This window comes from Aulonocara sp. 'chitande type north' Nkhata Bay, linkage group LG11 (assembly GCF_057382095.1).
Source record: "Aulonocara sp. 'chitande type north' Nkhata Bay isolate Kocher_YH1m ecotype deep benthic linkage group LG11, A_spYH_male_GT1.1, whole genome shotgun sequence".
Lineage (NCBI taxonomy): Eukaryota > Metazoa > Chordata > Actinopteri > Cichliformes > Cichlidae > Aulonocara > Aulonocara sp. 'chitande type north' Nkhata Bay.
This window is the reverse complement of record NC_141354.1, coordinates 16,343,876-16,364,665: the sequence shown is the minus strand read 5'-3', so window position 1 is coordinate 16,364,665 and position 20,790 is coordinate 16,343,876. Positions and strand designations below refer to the sequence as shown.

At 40.1% G+C, this 20,790-nt stretch overlaps 1 protein-coding gene across 1 annotated transcript in view; it reads left to right on the top strand.

Moving 5' to 3' along the window:
- Nucleotides 1–20,790, top strand: part of adamts16 (ADAM metallopeptidase with thrombospondin type 1 motif, 16) — a 53,186-nt gene that overhangs the window by 23,814 nt on the left and 8,582 nt on the right. The window contains exons 8-18 of the mRNA XM_086309912.1: nt 1,122–1,227; nt 1,423–1,560; nt 5,355–5,508; nt 7,778–7,873; nt 10,290–10,438; nt 11,890–12,062; nt 12,166–12,296; nt 12,635–12,758; nt 12,978–13,222; nt 13,319–13,460; nt 14,558–14,684. Of these exons, the coding sequence (XP_086166038.1) occupies nt 1,122–1,227; nt 1,423–1,560; nt 5,355–5,508; nt 7,778–7,873; nt 10,290–10,438; nt 11,890–12,062; nt 12,166–12,296; nt 12,635–12,758; nt 12,978–13,222; nt 13,319–13,460; nt 14,558–14,684 (1,585 nt within the window). The remainder of the gene's footprint in view (nt 1–1,121; nt 1,228–1,422; nt 1,561–5,354; nt 5,509–7,777; nt 7,874–10,289; nt 10,439–11,889; nt 12,063–12,165; nt 12,297–12,634; nt 12,759–12,977; nt 13,223–13,318; nt 13,461–14,557; nt 14,685–20,790) is intronic.

Genomic DNA, 20,790 nt, shown 5'->3' with positions numbered 1-20,790 from the left:
TGCATCACCTAGCACAATAACAGAAGCTTATTTGGGGTAATGACCGTGCAAACACATTCTTATCTTCCACACTGTGAGAAAAAAACTCCCCTTTTTTGCACCAGAAAAACACAAGAGTGTAACTTCCCCAGACCTAAGATTTTACAATAAAGTGTCGAAACAGGCACTAACCTCATCCATACAGCTGTGCAAGCTTAGATAAAAGGTGTGTGTGTGTGTGTGTGTGTGTGTGTGTGTGTGTGTGTGTGTGTGTGTGTGTGTGTGTGTGTGTGTGTGTGTGTGTGTGTGTGTTTGTGTGTCTGTCTAGTCAAAATAAGAATCAGTGCTTTCTAATTCCCAGAAGTACGATGTAAAATAGGCATTAGCACAACCATTCACTGTTTATTTGGATTACTATTAGAGCCCTATTCTTCAATGTTTTTATTCATATTTCAAAACTGTCATATAATATCAATGACCTACCTCTTTCCTAACACAAAAAAGAAATAAATGGTAGTTCTCACAGTTAATCTCCCTTGTTATATTTAATATCATTGCTCACATTAGTTATATACATGAGCCACTCTGTGGCAAAGACTTAGAGATGTAAATCAAACAACATTTAAGGCCAAATTCGCCATGAAACTCTAAGGAAAAAACGTTAAGGGAGGCTCTCGTGTGGATTAGCCTTTTTGATTCAGAGCCAGAGGTTGCTGTAAATGTGAGAGACAGGAGGAGAGAGGACAGAGAGAGGCATAAAGGGAGCTGAATACTATAAAAGAGTTTAACTGAGAATGAGAGATATGAGAAATATGTGAAGATAGGGAAAGAATGTTTTAAAGTGAAGTAAAAGGTAGCATATGTGACTATATAGAGCACCATATGTTATCATATGGAAGGATTTGAATTCACTGATGTTGTTTGATATTTCCGACATGTGCCCTCCACAAATTCACACCAGTGCGTATCGTTTGAGAAATTTCTCTTGCAATGTAGAGTTAAAAAGCTGAGAAGAAGCAACTTGACAGCAGTTATTTTAACTAACCAATTACAGTTATTTTTGGAATGGCTTTTTTAAACTAATAAAGAATAAAACTTGTATTAAAGATTGCAAAAACAAAAATCTATCACTGCTTTTGCAGGGTTTGCGCCAATTAGCGGGATGTGTAGCAAATACCGCAGCTGTACCATTAATGAGGACACTGGCCTGGGTTTGGCATTCACCATCGCCCATGAATCAGGACACAAGTAAGGGTTTCCAAAGTACATTCAGCCTCGTTCAACCTTGTTCGACAATGAAATGAAAAATGTACCAAAATTTGTTTTAATTCATGTAAAAATAAATAATCTATTAGAATGACAACTTCTGCATTTGTTACATGTGAAGTAGATGATTATGTCACCTGAATTTGTAGATAAAAATCTCTTTTTTTAACTCTCCAGTTTTGGAATGGTCCATGATGGTGAAGGGAATGTTTGTAAAAAGTCAGAAGGCAACATCATGTCTCCCACATTAGCTGGTCACAACGGTGTCTTCTCCTGGTCTGCTTGCAGCCGTCAGTACCTCAGCCGCTTCCTCAAGTAAGCAATTGGGGTTTTTTTTTTACTTTCATTGTGTTGACTAAAAGAAATTAAACTAGTGTTTTTAAGAATTTTCATGTCTGCCTTTTTGTTAGAGTTCACACAACAAACACAACAACTACATTTTTCAAACTGGCCACTTAATTAATTCATGCATTCATTGTGTTTTTTATTTTTAATGTGTCAAGTGAAAAATTGTACTTTTACCTATATAAAACCTGTAAAAGATTTTATATTTCAAAAGCAATTTTAAAGCTTTGAATGAACAAGAGGCTACATGCAATTAAGTAAAGAATGTAGTTACCATAGCAGCTAATTTAAGTGAAATATGGTCCTACATTTCTCTTAGTGCTCTTTTACAAAATGCACTTTTATTGTGCATCAAGATGCATGCTTGTAAAAGCCGTAAGTTTGCATGGCAGTTGGTTTGTGCACTGTTCTGCTTATAGCCTGCTCTCCCAAGCGGGAAAACAGCCATCACAGACAACGCGCCCATGTGTCTGGACATGTTTCTATTTGTCTGTGGATGTAGGTGTGTGTGTCTGTGTGCGTGTATACTTGAAACTAGATAGCTCAGAGTCAGTGCCCACCACTAAATTTACCCGTGTGTTAGCTGAACTGTCAGGTCTCCCCTCTCAGAGTGGCGGAGACAGACAGTGTATTTCCTCGCTGAGTTATTAGAGCTGGGATGACCTCAACCTCGTTAGAGCTGTCAGTTTTATATTAAACTCCCATCACCTCTTGAGGTCACATGGAGGAGAGCGCTGAAACATTAAACCATCAAGGAGTCGTCATCTTGCATTATTACTGAATGATATTATTGCTGAAATGTTGTATGTTTTCCTAGCTGCAATCATGAGACTCCACAGTGTCTCCTTCATCTGCTATGGAGAGAAGCGTTATGTCAGCCAGCAGAGTTTATATTACACTCACTCTAGATCTACTTCTCTTCAGTCAGCCATGACAGACAGGCCGGACTGTACGCATGGTCAGATGCTTTATCCCTCCATGCCTAACATGGATGGATAATCTTCACGTCAGTGAAAGCAAATTCCTTAAAAGCCAGTTGAAGTTGTTTTTGTTGTTGAAGCTGGTGAAACCAACCAGAAAGCTTCAAGATCCCCTTCTCTCTCAGACTCCTCTGAGAAATGTGCTTATTTAGCTCCTTGCTGAGAGTTTAAGGAAGGAGTGAAGCATTTGTAGCAACTGATTAGGCAGAGAAATCAAGCTGGAAAGGATGTGTAGCAGGTCTAAAGAGTACTTTGAGGAGCTGAGGAGTGAAGAAAATGAGAGGGCAGGAATGGATGGATGGAGCACAGGTAGTGAAGTGCAGTAGGGACTAAGTGAGGGAAGCTATGAAGAGGATGAAGAGCACAAGGAGAGGTAGTCCAAATGGCATACCTGTTGAGGTATAGAGATGTTTAGGAGAAAGGGCTTTGGAGTTTTTAACCACATTGTTTAGCACAAGCCTGGGGAGTGAGAGGATGTGTAAGGAATCGAGAAGAAGTGTACTGTGCCAGTTTGCAGGAACAAGGGTGATGTGCAAAGCTGTAGTAGGTCCAGTGGGATAAAGCTGATAAGGCATACCATGAAGCTCTAGGAAAGAGTTGTTGAAGCTAGGCTGAGAAGAGAGGTGATGATTAGTGAGCAGCAGCATGGCAGAGAAGTGCACTACAGATGTGATGTTTGCTTTGAGAGTGTTGATGGAAAAGTTGAGTTGCACTGTCTTTGTAGATCTAGAGAAACCATATGATACAATGCCAAGAGAGGAGTTGTGGTATTATACGAGGATGTTGGGAGTAGCAGTGAAGTATGTGAGGGTGATGCAGGACATGTACTGAAGGTGGACGAGTCAGCCATCTAAAGCATCGGACAGTGCACAAGAGAGGTGAAGAATAGAGTGCAGGCAGGGTGTAGTGGCTGGAGTATCAGGGGTGATTTTCGACAGAAGGATAATAGCAAAAGTGTAAGGACAAGTTTATAAGACGGTAGTGAGACCTGCTATGATGTCTGGTTTGGAGACAGTAGCACAAAAAAAGACGAGAAGCCAACCAGAAGTGGTAGAGTTGAACATGCTAATATTTTCACTAGGAGTGACGAGGATGGACCAGATTAGAAATGAGTATATTAGATGGACTGCTCAGGATTTGCAGTTTGGAAAGAAAGTTTTAGAGTGGAAGGCTGAAATGGTTTGGGCATGTGCAAAGAAGAGAAACTTGGTACATTAAACAGGGGGAGCTGAATATGGACTTGCCATGCAGGAGGGAAAGAGGAAGAGCACAGGAAAGATTTCTGGACAAAGAGAGGACATGCAGAGGAGACAGAGGACAGAGGAGGATACTAAAGATAGGGTGAGATGCAAGCCACTGCAGCAACCCCTAATGGGAGCAGCTGAATGAAGAAGAAGCTCCATCAGAGTTGCAGAAAAAGTCTCTACATGGTTTGCAGATTGTGACCATTTCTAGTTAGCTTATCTTAATTTAGCATAGCATATCTCAGCCTAAAAACTAGGACAGGGAAACTGCTTGGCCGGCTATGCTAAAGTAATAAAACCAATCATTTCCATCTGTAAAACAGATATACTACATTATATCTTGTCAGTCATAATAATCAAATGACAAACAGCATGCAAAATGTTTCCGTTTTAGAAATGCAGTTAGTGAGACTTTGTTACTTACGGACTTAATTTAAAATTAAGCTAATAGGAAGTTTGCAAGCAGCGAACATACTGTAAACATAAAATGTGTTTACAGTATGTTTGTTGGACGCTGGTTTGTTTGATATGTTTGGTTGACACTCAGCAATGTTAATCAAAAAGTCTTGCAGATAAATGTTCTTCAGCTATGAGTCTGCTTGTGACCAGTCTTATCTAAACCTTTTATGATTTTTTTTTCAGCAGTTTGCTGTCTGTGTTTTATGTGCCAACAAAAAAATAGATAGATATAAATAGCCCTCGGTCTGGATGGGGTGAGCCTGTAGATCCTGAGGGAATCATAGAAAAGAAAGGATGCTTTTTTTATCTTTAGCTGATGAGAATCTTGTGTACATTTTTTAGGGAGGGGGTAAATTTTGTCTTAAGCCTCTTGCCCTCAAGAGATCCTACAAATCATTTTGTAATTTTACTTGTGAATTACATTAAGTCCTCCCAATCTTTACTTGAGTCCTTGCTGATATGTGTGATTACACAGTACTGTAAATGTAATGTATTTTTCAGAAACCATATTATGTGAATAATGTAGAATACCAGAATATTGCACTTGTAGAACAGACATTGTTCTCTTTAGACACACAGGGCCCATAAAGCAATGGAAGATCTCACATATACACACACAGACACTCATACACTCTGCTAAAGCAATCAGGACCACTCACTAACACAATGAACCATTCCAGCATATTTTGCCTTTTCATGCTCTTTCCACCATATTCTTGTATTATATTCCCCGACTGCAGCGTTTAAGCTGTAAAACATCGCTGTATAGTAACCAGTGATATCAGTTAACATTGGAAACCCCCTGCTGGTGTTAGGATATGAGCGATATGGGCAAGGACTTTTTATGTCTGTCATAATTGAGTGTCTGATGCATTAAAACATTACCCACAGGTTTTGAGTTTGCCAACTTGTTATGTTACCATAGCTACACTTTACAGTTGTCACTGTGCTGGGAACAATGGAACACGTGGAGTGATGCTCGCTTTTGGAATTTCTATGTGCACAGCAGGCAGTCTCATATGCCAGCTACTTAACTCTTTTTTGTGCTTTTCCTTTGCTATCTCCCTATCAAATTCCCCAGTTCTGCCCAGGCTTTGTGCCTATCAGATGAACCAAGAGCAATCACAGAGTATCAATACCCTGAGAAGCTGCCTGGCGAGCTGTACGATGCAGACACACAATGCAAATGGCAGTTTGGGGAGAAGGCCAAACTCTGCACCCTTGATTTTAAGAAGGTAATAAAACTGATTTGGACTCTCTTATGCCATCTAATGCTAATTTAAAAACAGGTTTATAATCCCAGTCAGGGATTTTATCACCACATCTACTGGAACGTGAGCATTTGATACGTTTTTTTAACAATCATGTGTTGCTAGTTAGGGGGAAAAAAGTCAAAGAATGCAAGAGTGGGATGGGATGAATGAGGTAGAGGAAAAATCAAATAAAAAGAGGAAGGAAAAGAGAAACTGATCCGGGTTACATGCCCTTGTGCATGTACACACATATGCATCCACACACAAAGACTGAGACTCGAAGACTGCCCATGATATACTGTACTCACTGGGATAGATGACTAAATATATACTGGAGCATTGCCAGTGGGAATCTCTGCTCGTTGCTCTCCCATTGTCTCATTGCTGCTGATCTTACTGTTAGAAATACTCTCCCAGATAATCCGAATAGGGCTTTAAATACTTGTTAAATGTAATCAGTCTTAAAATATAGTATCCCACCTGAACCTCAGTTGAGCCAAAGCTGCACCTGTATTGTTTGAACCATTCAGGCAAGGATGTTCTCAGTGTTTAGATGAAATACAAAGCTCTCTGAAGAAACAAACAAGGTTAAACCATCCATCTACCCCACAGACCCTTAGCAGCCAATAGTTCATTTTTGTCACAGACCCTCTAACAGATTATTGTGACCTTTTTTGTATACTACAATGGCGCACATATTTGCAGCACCATAGCATTTAGTCACACACAGGATAAAGGTTTCTATTTGTTGCAGTCAAGTGGACCAGTATAAAAATCTGATAATATATGTACTGCAATTTTGTGCTTTGTATTCATTTATTTTAACATTTTATTTTAACCTGTCTTGTTCCTTTATCATTTTCTGTGTAGCAAATTTTCTTCATCTGGAAGATATCATTACCAAAAATGATCAACGATAAAGCAAGATGGATATTTAATGCTTTGTAATAAAGTTACTGCAGTATGTATCAAATATGTTATGTCTGCAGTATGGGACTTGAAGCAAGTGACTTTTTTAATTTATGCTCTAAGAAATGCCAGTGCCAGTAGTAGCTGGCTTTGAATCCTAGGTCTTCTGCACATGCTGTCCTTCTTTGTGTGCTTATATAAACGTCTGAATATCCGTGGATTATTACATTTATAACATACGCTTGTGCACCTGGTAGCAGCAAGGTGCTCTGGACTGATAAATCTCCAAGCAGCCATTACACTCACTGTCTTTCTGAGCACTTGTTACTCATAAAAAATAAAACAGCCCACAAGAATCGGCCTCAGCGGCGCAGTTCATGGTGTAATGAATTCTTTTTTCACTAAACTTTTTGGCAGCTGTTGTCAAGATAAGGTACCACTGGAGGGAACAAATGATACTCTCTGCGGTTAGATAGGGATGGGCTATTCTATAGGAAAAATTGAATAATGTTAATGGGCGTTTTTCTTTCTTTCTCAGCCTCTGACACACTATCCATCATTTCTCTCTGTCTCTCCTCCCATCGCTAACCGCTCTCTGCCATTATTTTACTGCTACAAACGGCCCGAGCAAGCGAAACAGATGGACAAATAGTCCTTGGGATGAATTCCATGGTGGCTTTTGGCAGCAGCAAGCTGAGGCTGAGGTGTCTGTCAGCATCTGCACTAAGTTGTCAAAATCTGATATAGTCATTCAAATAGCAACAGAGTAGACATGTTAAAAAGCAGCAGGCTGTGTTTCTCAGGCAATGCGAGCAGGGAAACAGGCCGGTGCTCCCAGCTGAATCTTTAATGACTGAGTAACACAGCCATTACATCATGTAAGTTTGGTAAAACAGTTGTGCCCTGTTAATACTTTGTCCTAATCTTCATGTTCTGTGTTACTTCTTCACTTTGGTGTTTCACTTCCTCAAAGCTGAAGATCGCTACGTCGATCCGCAACAGAGATGATGTTGGAACCACTTAGACCAGATTTTATGTATCGATGCTGATGTCTTTACCGTAGCTACTGAAGCATAAATATTTTGGAGATTCACATTTGCTGCACACGGGAAGCTCTCCAGAAAATAATTATTCAGACAGTTGCAGATTCAGCAAGATTCCTTCAACATGTTTTATTAGCTCTCAAGAGGCAAAATCAAAATGCTATTACAAGTGATCATTTTTCCCCACTGCAAGCTTTGTTTACAGCTATTGTGAGGAGGATCGTGATGATCCAGTTTCTGGAATCTGGAGCAAGAAGTAAGTTAAGGTTTCCATGTTTCTCTCTCTTATGTTGTTCCAGGATATCTGCAAGGCTCTGTGGTGCCACCGTGTTGGGAGGAAGTGTGAGACCAAATTCATGCCAGCTGCTGAGGGCTCTGCTTGCGGCCCCGATATGGTGACTTAACACATGATGTAGTGCGTGTGTGCGCATGTGTGGGTATGGCGATGTGTTTGGTTAAAGGGGTTGACACTCACAGGCTTTTTTACCTCAAGAGTGGCATCACATGAGTGGCATGGGAGCCGCTGACTTCTACTGGAATCTTTTATCCATTTCCTTAGAGGCATTTGAAGCGGAAGACAGTTCCAACCGCTAGCAGGAAAATGAAGATACCTTCTTCAAAATGTCATTTGTACACTGGAAAAAAAGTCCACAATCTATTCAGGGCATAGAGTTAGCTTTTAGTCATATCACCAATAAGATAACCTTTGTTTCTTGATAGCCAAAGGAGCCAAAATGTTCCTCCAATTGATATGGCATTTAGCAAACATTGCCTTTATTCTTTAGGACAGCCTAAACAAGAGCCCCACACACATTTCCTCTCAGTTTTGGTGAGAAAAATACCATCCAACAGAGTAACACAACTCAGTAAGAGAGTTTTACTCTGTTATGTGTGCTAACTTAAGAAAAGTGGATTTAAACACGTCTATTGAAAAATGACTTCACTCTCAGGGCAAATTCTCCTTCCTGCATATCAGTTGCCCTAGCAGTGTTTTGGCAGTGTGCTTCTTTACATTACCAAGCGTGTAAAAGTATAAGCGGGGGAAAGCTTGTAAAAATGGGAAACACATTCTTTGACTTAGGGATACCACAGACCTTTAAGTCAGTAAGCTGCAAAGGACAATAAGCCATAGCTATGAATACACTGAAAAGGCAACAATGATGTGCATAGCCTTATAAAAGTAACATTTATTGAGTGTTTTATTGTTATGTAGTGTTAAGTCCAGCTATTTGAAAGCAAATGGCTTGAACTGAGTGATACTACACTTCTTTTAACTGCTTTTTGCTTACATAGCAATGGCCTCATATCCCAGCACAGACTATTTAAGTTATTTTCAAGCCAAATCAGCAACTTTACTTTGATTTAGTACATTTGAGGGTAGTGTAAATGAAAACTCCTTTTTTTTCTTTTGCTCTAGGTACCACTCTGTCCTTCCTTCTTTTACCTCAGGGAGCAGCTGCAGTTCGTTTGTTGCTGATGTGGCAGAAATATGCAATTGGCTTGGATCCAAAAAGCAATCTGCGCTCTTTATTTATTCTTTGTTTTCTTTTTCATTCTTCTTTTCAAGATGATTCCCCCCCGAGGCTTGCTCTTTCTCTTACCCTCACTCCCCTGACAGCTTCTCATCAACGTTTGCATCTCAATATATTAAACTTGATGGTTTAATCTCGCGCTCCCCCTCCACGGGAAAATTAACCGAGCACAAACACTGACTGCCTCACATAGGAATCTGCGGCACTCAGCCGCAGGGGGAAAACTGAGGGGAAATCAGCTGTTCTAGTTCTTAGTCAAGGACCATGAGATTAGTTGGTAAGGTGTGCATGAGTCTGCATATGCTGGCGTGTGGGTCTGTGCTCTCTTGTGTAGTTATTGTTCACATAGTGAGAACAAGAACAGCTGCATATGTTCGATGTATGGACATAGCACAGCTTATGCAATACCAGTGTGTGTGGAATTCTGGGAGAAGAAGTACACTGAAGCTGATTAATGATTCGGCCTTTGATGTATGTACTCGATTGTGGCTTTGAGTTTTCCCTGTACGATAACCATCATTGCATGCAGTCCAAAGAAGTGCAGAAACATATTTAAAGATTTTTATTTTTTTTTATCCACGATCGTGTAATCTTCGGTTTTGCCTGCTGCCTTAAGGGACACATTTGGCAGTGTTCACTGCTCGAAAGCTGCTTGGTCAGAAGCAGCTAGTAACACTATATGCACATGGCTTTTCAGTCCACCAGAGATCAGAATGAAAGAGAAATTGGTCTTTGAAAATTGAAAGAGCATGAGATGACCTTGAAAAGGTTTTACTGGTAGACTGTGAACATGTAACCAGGACTGGGCCACAGTTAAAAAAAAACACAAAACAAAACAGTACAGTAAGCACAGTAAGTCATGTCTTGACGTGGCAGAGGTGAACATAATAAGGCACATTTGCAGTGCAATCAAATCAAGTATTAAACAGATTTTAACCTCACTGCTCTTCTCTACAAAATCTCTGTTAAGTCCAGTCCCACAGACTTGCACGGATGTTAGAATAGCACTTGCCAGTGAGTTTGCAGCCAGCATGTTCAGTGATCCTATTAATGACCACAGCACACTCTACCTAGAACAGAGCGTTCCCCATAATGAGAAATGCATGCCACATGCTACATATGAGAAACGGTAAAGATGGACGATGCTGCAGTCTGATTGTGTGTGAGTTCACTCGTGATTAAGATAAAAACGGGTCTAGTTTTGACAGTTTCTATTTGAACCCCCATTCTGCTGCATCTTTCTCTTTCCCATATATCAATGCTCTTTTGTTCCCTTCAGTGGTGTCGTCGGGGCCAGTGTGTGAAACAGGGTGATGAGGGTCCAAGGCCTCAGCATGGCCACTGGTCAGAGTGGTCCACCTGGTCTACATGCTCTAGAAGCTGTGAGAGCGGCGTTACATATCGTGAGAGGCAATGCAACAACCCCAGGTAGGGAAAGACAAAGCAATGGCCTCTGACATTATATTTACATAGAATCTTACGTAGCATTAGAAAAACATAAATGTACAAGTGACTACAAACTTTACTCAAAACCTCTTCTGTCTGTATTGCTAGCTGACAGTTAACACAAAAACTGAAGCGGCACCTAGTTTTCTCTATATTTAAAAGTCCTCACATCCACTTGTCCTTAGTATCCTTTTAAAAACTTTTAATGATTTTTAAGCCAGACTAAAATAATTTTTGGATTTTAAATTAACTTAGGAGCGTCCTGGAATGGGAGTCTTATCATTGATATTGTTTTAAGTATCACAAATAAGTGTTTGTGTTCTAATTAAACAATTAAGATAAGAATTAAGAATAATGATATACTGAATGATTATTGAGCTTTAGATGTGTTTCTAGACCGACTCAGGACAAACCTTGTTAGCTGTTAATCCTCGTATCCAGTCTTTATGCTAAGCTATATGCTAACTATCATACTGCTGCCAGATAATACCACACTAACACATGTCCTCACAGCAAGTGTTACTTTGAACTACTACTGAATACACTACGAACAGTTCTACTAAATGGTGTTAAAAGTCTACTAAAAGTCATCATCTGTCAAAGTATAGTTTTCTAGTTGTATAATTTCTTACTATAACATGCAGAAGACTTGGATGGCCTGTGGTACCTCTGATTGTTTGACTAAGGGCCAACAGTATATTAAGAATTGTGATTAAGTCACACAAGTCTGTCACTTATCTGCTAATTTAGCCCCCAACTCATCAGTCACTCATGATTATTGCCACTGTCAGTCAGTCAGGGGCCCCTATTCCAAATGCTGGGACTTCCTTTTTATCATGTCATGCCAAGATCCTGACAAGTGGTGGGCTAAATTAGACAGAGAGTGAGGAGGAGAAAGAAAGACAAGGAAAGGAAAGCTGGTGGTGAAGGGTTAGAAGGACAAAGACAGGCAAGTGGAATAAAGTGGGAGGAGGAGGGGGGGATGACAGAAAAGGGATTAAAAAGGTGAAAGATGAAATGCAGAGATATCAAACGAAAGAACACAACACAGAGAGAGTGGTTGGAGAGTTTGCAGCTGTTTTTGTCCCATCCAAGAGATTTTTAGGAACATAACCCGAGGATATACACCTGTGATTTCACAAGCCTTCACAAAGGCACACTTATACACACATATGGAGTGAAACATGCTCATGGATCAACACAATCAGAATTTCACAGACTCTACAGATAAAAACTATCTTAAATGTTTTATTACCATTAACATTATTTCAATACTTTGCACTCTACTGTCACCCATGTTTGGGGTTTCAACACGAACATACAGTCACAGATAGAAGATGAAGAAAGAAGATCCATAAAATACTGGAAGCATGTTATTATGTGTTTCGTGCAGAAAAACCTTGAATTCTACACGTTTAAATCCATCTCTTTAGACCGGCATACGGAGGGAAGTTCTGCGAGGGTTCCTCCAGGTCATACAAACTTTGCAATACTGAAGACTGTCCCAGGAACACCATTGACTATAGAGCACAACAGTGTGCTGAGTTCAACGGCAAACAGTTCAGAGGCTGGTACTACACTTGGAGACCATACACTAGAGTGGATGGTGAGAAAGCTTTCCTCTTAAATTTAAAAAAAAAACTCGTAACTAAAGATTATTTGAAATGATAAAAGAGGCCTTTTTTATGGCCATTTTCTTTTTCTTCCAGATCAAGATCTATGCAAGCTCTACTGCTTTGCTGAAGGTTATGATTTCTTTTTTGCCTTGGCCAGCAAAGTTAAGGATGGGACACTCTGCTCACCAGACAGCTCTAATGTCTGCATTGATGGACTGTGTGAGGTAATGTTAAATGTTAAGTTGGAAAGTAACATGATGTGACCAAACATTGATGTCAAAGTGCTACATTTATGTATATGGCGTGTGAGGTCTTTCAAAGTGGCTTCATGAAGTTTGACAATGGATGTAAGCAGTAAAGAACATCAATAGACTCTTTTATTTCTCCTGCTGTCTGCTACTTTAGATGTAATGAATAGTAAAATATTGACCTGTCACCACGTACATAATAAATGTTGGAATTTTGTAAATGTTGTAATCGAATGCGTACTGTGACGCAGTCTTGTGTTTTTATGTGTGTGAGCTACACTGTCATCAAAAGCGCTGATGGTTTTCTTCCACAGAGAGTTGGCTGTGACCGTGTTTTAGGCTCCACAGCTGTGCCCGATGCTTGTGGGGTGTGTAAAGGAGACAACTCCACCTGCAAGATTTACAAAGGACAGTACACAAAACAGCATTTTACTAACCGTACGTCACAAATGAATTATTCACTTCATTGGTTTTTAGCGATTTTATTGGAAATGCTTTAAAACCTAATATTTGTTTTCATGTCCCACAAACTTTGTATGGTGCAGTCCTCACCATAAAATCTGTGTAGCCTAATATCATATTATTAACATTTTGTTTTGTTTGCTGGAGTTTTATGTCACTTTTAATGCTTATTTAAGATCTTCTAATATTTCTCAGAGTACTATGCAGTGATAACCGTCCCAGCTGGAGCTCGGAGCATCCGTGTGATTGAACTGAATTCCTCCACCTCCTACTTGGCTGTCAGGGACACACATAGACGCTACTACCTTAATGGCCACTGGACCGTGGACTGGCCTGGCCGACACCCCGTTGCTGGAGCAATTTTCGAGTACAAAAGACCATATAACAGACCAGAGAGTCTCATATCAGCCGGTCCCACCAATGAGACTCTAGTAATAGAGGTAGTAGGTCATTGGTCTCAGTAAAATGATTAAGACCTACTTTCCTTCTCCTTTTTCTTTGTGACTTACTTGCCTGTTTATTACTTTTTCCTTTAGGTGCTGTTGCAGGGCTGGAATCCTGGTGTGCATTGGGAATATACTCTAAAGAAAGCTGATGAGAAACTGATGAAGAACCGCATCAAGCACAATTATACATGGGCTATCATACGCTCCCAGTGCTCAGCCACTTGTGCTGGAGGTACGAGCAAACATTTAAAAAATGCAATGTCTTTGTTTTTAATTTTTATTTTTTTGGATTTATGTTTGTTTTTTCATAGATGCAACTTTTTAAGAAGCAATTTAAAATCTGTTGCACTGATGAAAAAGCACGCATCACCTCTAATCTTGATCTAAAACCGTAAATGAGGAGGACAATTTGTAGATCAGTAGACTAAGCCTAAAGCTTAGTTCTTGCCTCTCTGACCTTTAATCAGTCTTTTAGCTCCAGGTTAAATGGAGACGAGCGTGTTCCCATCATTACTGAGGGGACATTAGAGGCTCTTGGTTCAAACTGGTGGGACCTCTCCTTATTCAGCTGGAGACTTGCTATTACAAACACACACACACATTGCAAGCACACACATGCCTGCCTGCGACCAGTGGCCTTTGTCCCCTGGGCAGGTAATTTGTGGCCAGAGGTTGAGGAACAAGGGTGCATTGTGTAGGCATGGCTATATTTGTGCATGTGCGCTTGCTTAGCGTCATCACTGTGAACAAAGCTCTTAGTGTAGAATTCCTATTGATTGACCCTTGAGGTTAAAGTTGTCCACCCCGGTCTGCTGCAGTACCCCCTAGCCACCTCCACCTCAATGAATACTGATTGCAGGTTGTGATGAGTTGAGAGTCTTTTGCTTTATTAAAGAGTATGACTGACTAAGTGACCTATATTAGCTCAGATGTACTGACTGACTCTGCCTAAGTTAAAATAATAATCAAAGTAGTCTTAGAACCTGATTTAAGGTTTACTTAGATTAATCAACACAATATGCAATTGTGCAAGAAGTCACTGATGCTAAAGCCACTTCAGTCAAACATGAATATTAGTTTAAGTTTATTAAAGATGAAAGGACAATCTGGTGATAAACTAGTAAAGTTAATTGAATCAAATTAAGTTTTTTGCACACATGTGAGACAAAAACATTTATTTGAATAACATATGTAGAAGTGGTGAACGTGTGGTTCCATCTCCCATCATGCAGTTTTGTTGATTTTATAGTAGTTAAATAGCAGATTGACGCAAAATGACAACTGTATTCTTTAAACATTTCTATGTTTACTGATCTATACCCTATGCAGGCCAAATGAACACCAAGTCAGCATGCTACAAAGACTTGAAAGTGCAGGTGAATGTGTCGTACTGCAATCCCAGATCAAGACCAGCTACTGGATTGATGCCCTGCAACACCCAACCGTGTCCTCCCAGGTCAGACCCTCAGCATTTTCATGTGTATTTGTTATGTTTGCTGATCATCCCCACTAGTCATCATGTATTATAAATTGTGTTAATTAATTTGAGTAGGTTTTCTAACATGTATAGTTTTTTTTTTCTCGTTTGGCTAACTGCATATCTGTTGGTCTACCGGTCCAACGTTTTCATCTAAAATAAAAAATCTGTGTTACGACTGGATGGGGCGGTTAAATGGTCCATTGGTCGTCACTGTCATGTCACAGCAAGAAGGGTGTGGTTGTACTGGTGTGACTGGGGCATAAATTTTAAGTTAACTGGCAAAATATTCTAAATTGGACATAAGTGTGAGTGTGATTGACCGTTTTTTTTTCTCTGTTTTAGCTCATATCTCGTAGAAATCAGCTTGGTTCATCTCCTTTCTGATTTCATGTTCACCCATATATCACAGGTAGCCATGCAACTCTGTACAGGCAGTCACTGCATCCAGGAAATAAATCCCAGTGACTTCTGATTGTCATTAAATGGGTTACAGACATTCATGTTTAAATGCAGTCGCTTTCTTATTTTCCTAACTTTCCATCTGGCACCACCATTAGATTGAGACAAAACTATGGTCATATGCAGACTTCTGTTGTTAAGATGACTTTATGTAGTTACAACATCACAACTCATGCAAGTCAAACGAAATAATTTGTGACTTTTAAAAAAAATTGTGAATGACCTCATCAATATATCGGCGCTCTGGTTTTAGATGGCTCTCAGTCTGGACATTATTAAAAATGGTATTTGAATTGTGCAGACCTTTCCTCATATTTTCCAGATACATATTTTGGATGGAAAACAGCACAATGTTTGGCCCTTCAAGACTTCAGGCTTTGTCAATTATTCAGTTGTTCAGTTGACATATCCTGGAAGGGCCAGCGTCTACTTCTGGCTACGGGACAAAATGTGTTCAGTTGTAAATGGTGAACATTTTCTACATGCGTGCAATTCATGTTTGCACCTTAGGTAGCTAGAGGATCAGCTTTAGGGCCTCCAGCCAAGTATACTCACATCTAGTTATTGAAGGTAAAAACATGGCAGCGAATAGTATTCTGTCTACTTTGTTCTGGTGTTCTTACTCTCTCCCATCCTGCTATCTTCCTAGCTTCTCTCCTTTTCACCTTCTCTCTCCTTCACTCTTTCTCACTGCCACGTGTTGCTGGTCTGCAACACCTACACATCTGTTCTGCAATTTCTGTCAGAAGAGCTGTTTATTACTTGAGTAATTTCTTCCAAAGTTCCCACACTATCTCCTCATAGTAAAGCCAATGAAGAGTGTCAGGCAGGACTGACTATATGTTTTACCCTTTTCCAACCCGTTAAAGCACCTGCTTTGTGATGATGACATTATCCTCACTTCAAAATGAAAAATAACTTACATTTTGGCCAGAACATGCGTGTGAGATACAGGGAAGAAGGAGAAGTTCCACTGGATATTCTGTTCATGTCTTTATCCAGTTCAGCATGAAAACCCCACCAACTGTCAGGAATGGTTAGCTTCTGTGTTTGTTTAATGCAGCAGGCCAAGAACTTGTAAACCTATTCACATGGATCATCACTTTGGGACCTAAGCTCTTTGGCCATATCAGGATCTACCTAGAACTTTTTTTCTTTTAGATGTCCAGCGCATTGGGGTATGCAAAATGCACTGCCAGTTTCTTTGGTGGGACATGCTGGTTCACTTCCAAACTCTGCTGATCAGAGCATATTTTTCCCACAAGGCTATACCAGGATGCTGGCCCAAGACTAATTGGGAAGTAGGAAATGTTATCATAAGCTGAGATGCACTTCCAGATTGCTGTGGTTAAGCAGGCTTTCCCAGTTGTTGTAAAATGTCAGCGGGGTCACCTTGAGTGGCACAAACATATTGAGGGAAAGTGGGAGTGAGACCCACTCCTGATTTTGTGGTTTTAGGGTGTAGTTCTGTAGGATCTTGGCTACGTTTAGGTGGTTTGGTCACTGTCTGTATCCCTGATGCTAAGAGCCAACAAAGAGGAACAAAGATCAGTCAACATGGCCTGCTGTGGACATCATCGGAAGTGGTTCACCCGTTGACAGGCAAGATATATATGAACACACACAGGGGAAATGTCCCTCCCTTGTCTGCACTGCTCTGGTCAGTGTCATGTTGTGTAAAGTCCTGGCCAGAAGATGTGTGAGTGTAAGGCATTCTTAGAACAGCAGTGGTTTCAAATAACAGGAGAATTTGCGATTGCGTTGATGGTTTAAAATGGTTTCGAATATATAGATATGTTTTTTAAGACTGGATATTTACATACAGGGTGGGGCAAAGCATTTAAATATCACTAAATATCACCAAATGTCACTAAAACTGCAGGGACCAACTGATTATATTATTTCCAGTGCTCATTGTGAAAAGCATTGTCAGACTTTAATGAGGTCTGCAAAAAATAAATAAATAAGATAGTAAAAACTTTATTTTCGATTAAAAGCAGACAGGCTTTCCGTGCCTAAATGTTGTTTCTATTAAGGCAGAATGCTGAACTTTGTTACACTGTATCATGCAAACTGAAAACTGGCACTCAAACCTTTTGTGAATGAAAAGATCATTTTAGCTAGCAGAGATAAAAGCATGTCTGTCTTAAAATCAATACCGAAAGAATTTACCTAGAGGCTTTGTTAGGCTTTTGCTGAGGCATCCATTTCTCTGTGCCCCTATTGTGAGCATTTCCATGAACACTCTTAGCTCTTGAAATATCAGCCAAGTTCTTGCAAACGAAGGGGACGCTGCTGACAAGCTGTGCATTGATTCATGAGCAGAGAGGGATTTAGCTGGGACACTGACCTCATCTTGGTCAGGGTTGCATGTGCACGTGCAGCAAAATTCTCTTGTTGTATGTGCAATTGTGACTTTGTCCGCCACATTTATAAAAATGTCATGCAGTAGCCAAACCAAACCATCAAAAAAAACCTTACGAGAACTCTCCATAAAGTTCTTGAACTAGAAGAACTAGAAGGTCAGTTGGGCACAATAAGGCCTTGTTGCAGTCATGCTTGCTTTCTGTAATAATATTTAGTATTTCTATGAAATGTAATATAATGTGACAGGAGCCTCAAAGTTAATACATTTCATAGAAAGTTTTAAAAGCAAAGTCAACAAAATTGTCGTGGTGCTGCCGCTAATGCATTGCCTGCAATGTGTTTCTCAAGGGGCGGTGTGTCTGCGCTTGTGTGCCTAAAATGTGATGCAACATATACAGCAACATCTTGCATGCAATCATGCTGCATGATGCTGTTGTTGTTTTTGCCAAAAGCAGAATGAGTGGCCATCAGCTGCTGCCTGGCTTGCTTGCACAGAAGACATGGCAGGGCAGCAGAAGGTGGTGACTTCAGTTACTTCTGAAGCTCTTTTCCACCCACACTTTCTCACCCTCTCATTAAGACAAATTTCAGTGTCCCTACTCCAACCCCACCTCAAAATCAGAGCCGCCAGCAGTCTTAAACTGCAGCAGTCTGTTAGCTCATATTCTTTCTACTAGCCCCATCTCCCGTCTTCTCAGTGCTTTTCACTGGAACCCGTCTTGCTTGTGAAGTCATCACTCTCATTCTGCATTTTCACGGGCGTTTACCAAGTATGCTTAAAAAATTATCAAGGCAGAAGAAAATGTGGATACAGTATTAAACAGCGCATCGATATTATGTAATCCACTCTGAAATCATGGAATCCCAATTATGTTAGCGTTTATCTCGTGTTTTATAGTAACCAGCAGCTGTTCAAAAGGGGATTTTTCCTCTGCATAGCTCTGTCATTGCCTGAATATTTTCCTCTCGCTCAGCTTGTATTTGTCTCCATTTTGGAACAGGTAACCTGGGAAAATGCTACAAGATGACCACAAAACTGTCTCGTATTCACTCGCATAAAGCAGTGATGGCGCTGACAATATGTATAAGTCTTCAGAAAAGGAACACATGTCCCCCCAGAGCTTTGTTATTTCAGCCTTTTTTAGTATCTTTGTGGTTTATTGTATCATCATGTGTAGTAATGTGCTGTATTTTATTTAGTCATTTTTACTTTGTTTTCACTATTCAGGGGAAAAAATGGTGCTATGATGACAGCACACCGCTGCCAGCTGTGCAGACGATTCCCAGCCAGGATAAAAAATGTCTTTACTCATAGACACGCGGGGCGTTTTAAATAAAGGTTTACCAAAATTTAAGATAGGAGGGCCACCTCTGTACTCCACCTGGAGTTTTCTGTCATTACTGTTACCGAGTATTTTTTTAATGCCTGACAAATGTGTTTTTGTTATTTAATTATGTGCATTTTAAGCTCAGCATGGTAAGAAAAACAGTCTCAACGAGGTCAAGCTTGGTTAGTCTTTAAAGCATTTAACCACATCTTACGGCCTCCGTTAAAGAGGGAGAGCCACATTTTCGTGGGGATGGTTTATTCGTTGTTGTGTGAAAGCAGTCAAAATCTTAAAACTGTGACATGCTTGACAATTTAAATGCAACACAGATGGCGGTACCAAAACTGTCTTTATGCTTTTGCGCTGTTTATAAATGATTCACTTCATATGCATTGAACAGGCCTAGCTGACAACAGACACGATGACCTCTCAGTTAGGTGGAACCAATAACATTTTTAATGCTGCATTGAATTGCATTACATAGTAGGTTGAAGCCATTATTAATGTTCCTCAGCTCCAGCTCATGTCTGCTCGGAAAGAAAGGTCTGTGAAGTGCATTCATGGCTTTACTGTTCGTGGAGGGTTTGAATCCACGTGGGACCATAGTAATGTCTAAAGCCACTTTCCTATGCTACACGGCTTTGACTCTTTGATCTTGTCACCTCATTGCTGTCTGCCAGAGCCTTCAACATCCTTCATCTCTTAGATTTGTCATTGTTTAGCACCGACACTAGTATCTGAAAGCCATGTGCCACCAATCATTTCTTTTGATTATTCTTCCAAGGAGCCAAACATTGTTGTAATTTTTTAAAGTAGTCTTGAGCCATAGTTCTCCCTGATTTTGTTGGTCTTTCACATTTTTTTAGCTGCTTTTTCACTTATTTTTCTTGCAGGCCTCAAGCCACTTAACACTGACCTGTGAACGACTCAAGCATAAAAAAGGCCCCTAACTCAAAGGATAAAGTGGTGTTGTATCTACACATAACAGACAACATAGCAAAGAACAATTTTAAATTGTATCTTTAGATACTTGGTTAGTAGCAGCCTGTCACAAAAACACATAATCATTTAGTTGATTCTATTAGAAAATGTCAAAGATAACACAGATTGACAGGAATAAGGTAGTTCTTGCACCAACAAGGCGATTCCCAAAGAGCAATCAGCCAACAACTGGCATATCTCAGCATGGTGAGCAGTGTGTCCTCATAAAATCTGAGGAAACTGGACAAGTAGAGGACAAAAGAAGGAAGTATCAGGTCTAAAAAGCATCTACACCAGATGAACAGCATCTCAAAGTTATGTCTTTAAGAAACGGGGGGGGAAAATCCATCAAAGAAAAGAGCGATGCATCTTGCGCTTCAGATGATCCATTGCTGTTTACTGAAGCCTCATAAGAAATGGTCTCAGTGGAGGGATGGCTGTCAAGAAGCCATTTTTAGGGAAGGGAAACAGGGAGAAAAGGCTGAGATATGCCAAATTACACAAGAACTGGACTGAAAATCAGTGGCAACATGTCTTGCAGAGTATTAATCCAAACTTTGAAATTTGGATGTGAAAATGATAGGTATCAGCATGCGATACCATCTGGAAAGCGTCTCGTTGGCAACAGCTTCATTTTTCAGCATAACAATGATCACACATTGTCAAAAATGATACCTGCACAGAAACACACAAAGGAACACTATCAGTCATGGAAACGACTCCTTTTTGTGAAGTAGCTTAAACATAAGACCTTGCAAGTTGTTCTGGGTCACCTTTCCAAATGCATCCCGCTGTGTCTGCGAGCTCATTGTATATCAGAATGCAGACACACAACACTACAGCAAGCTTTCAAACAGTACTTTAAGCAGTTTTTTTTAAAGGAAAAAGGAAACAAAAAGTACTTCAACATTAATTTGTTAGGTTTATATTTAGTACACACAACTGAA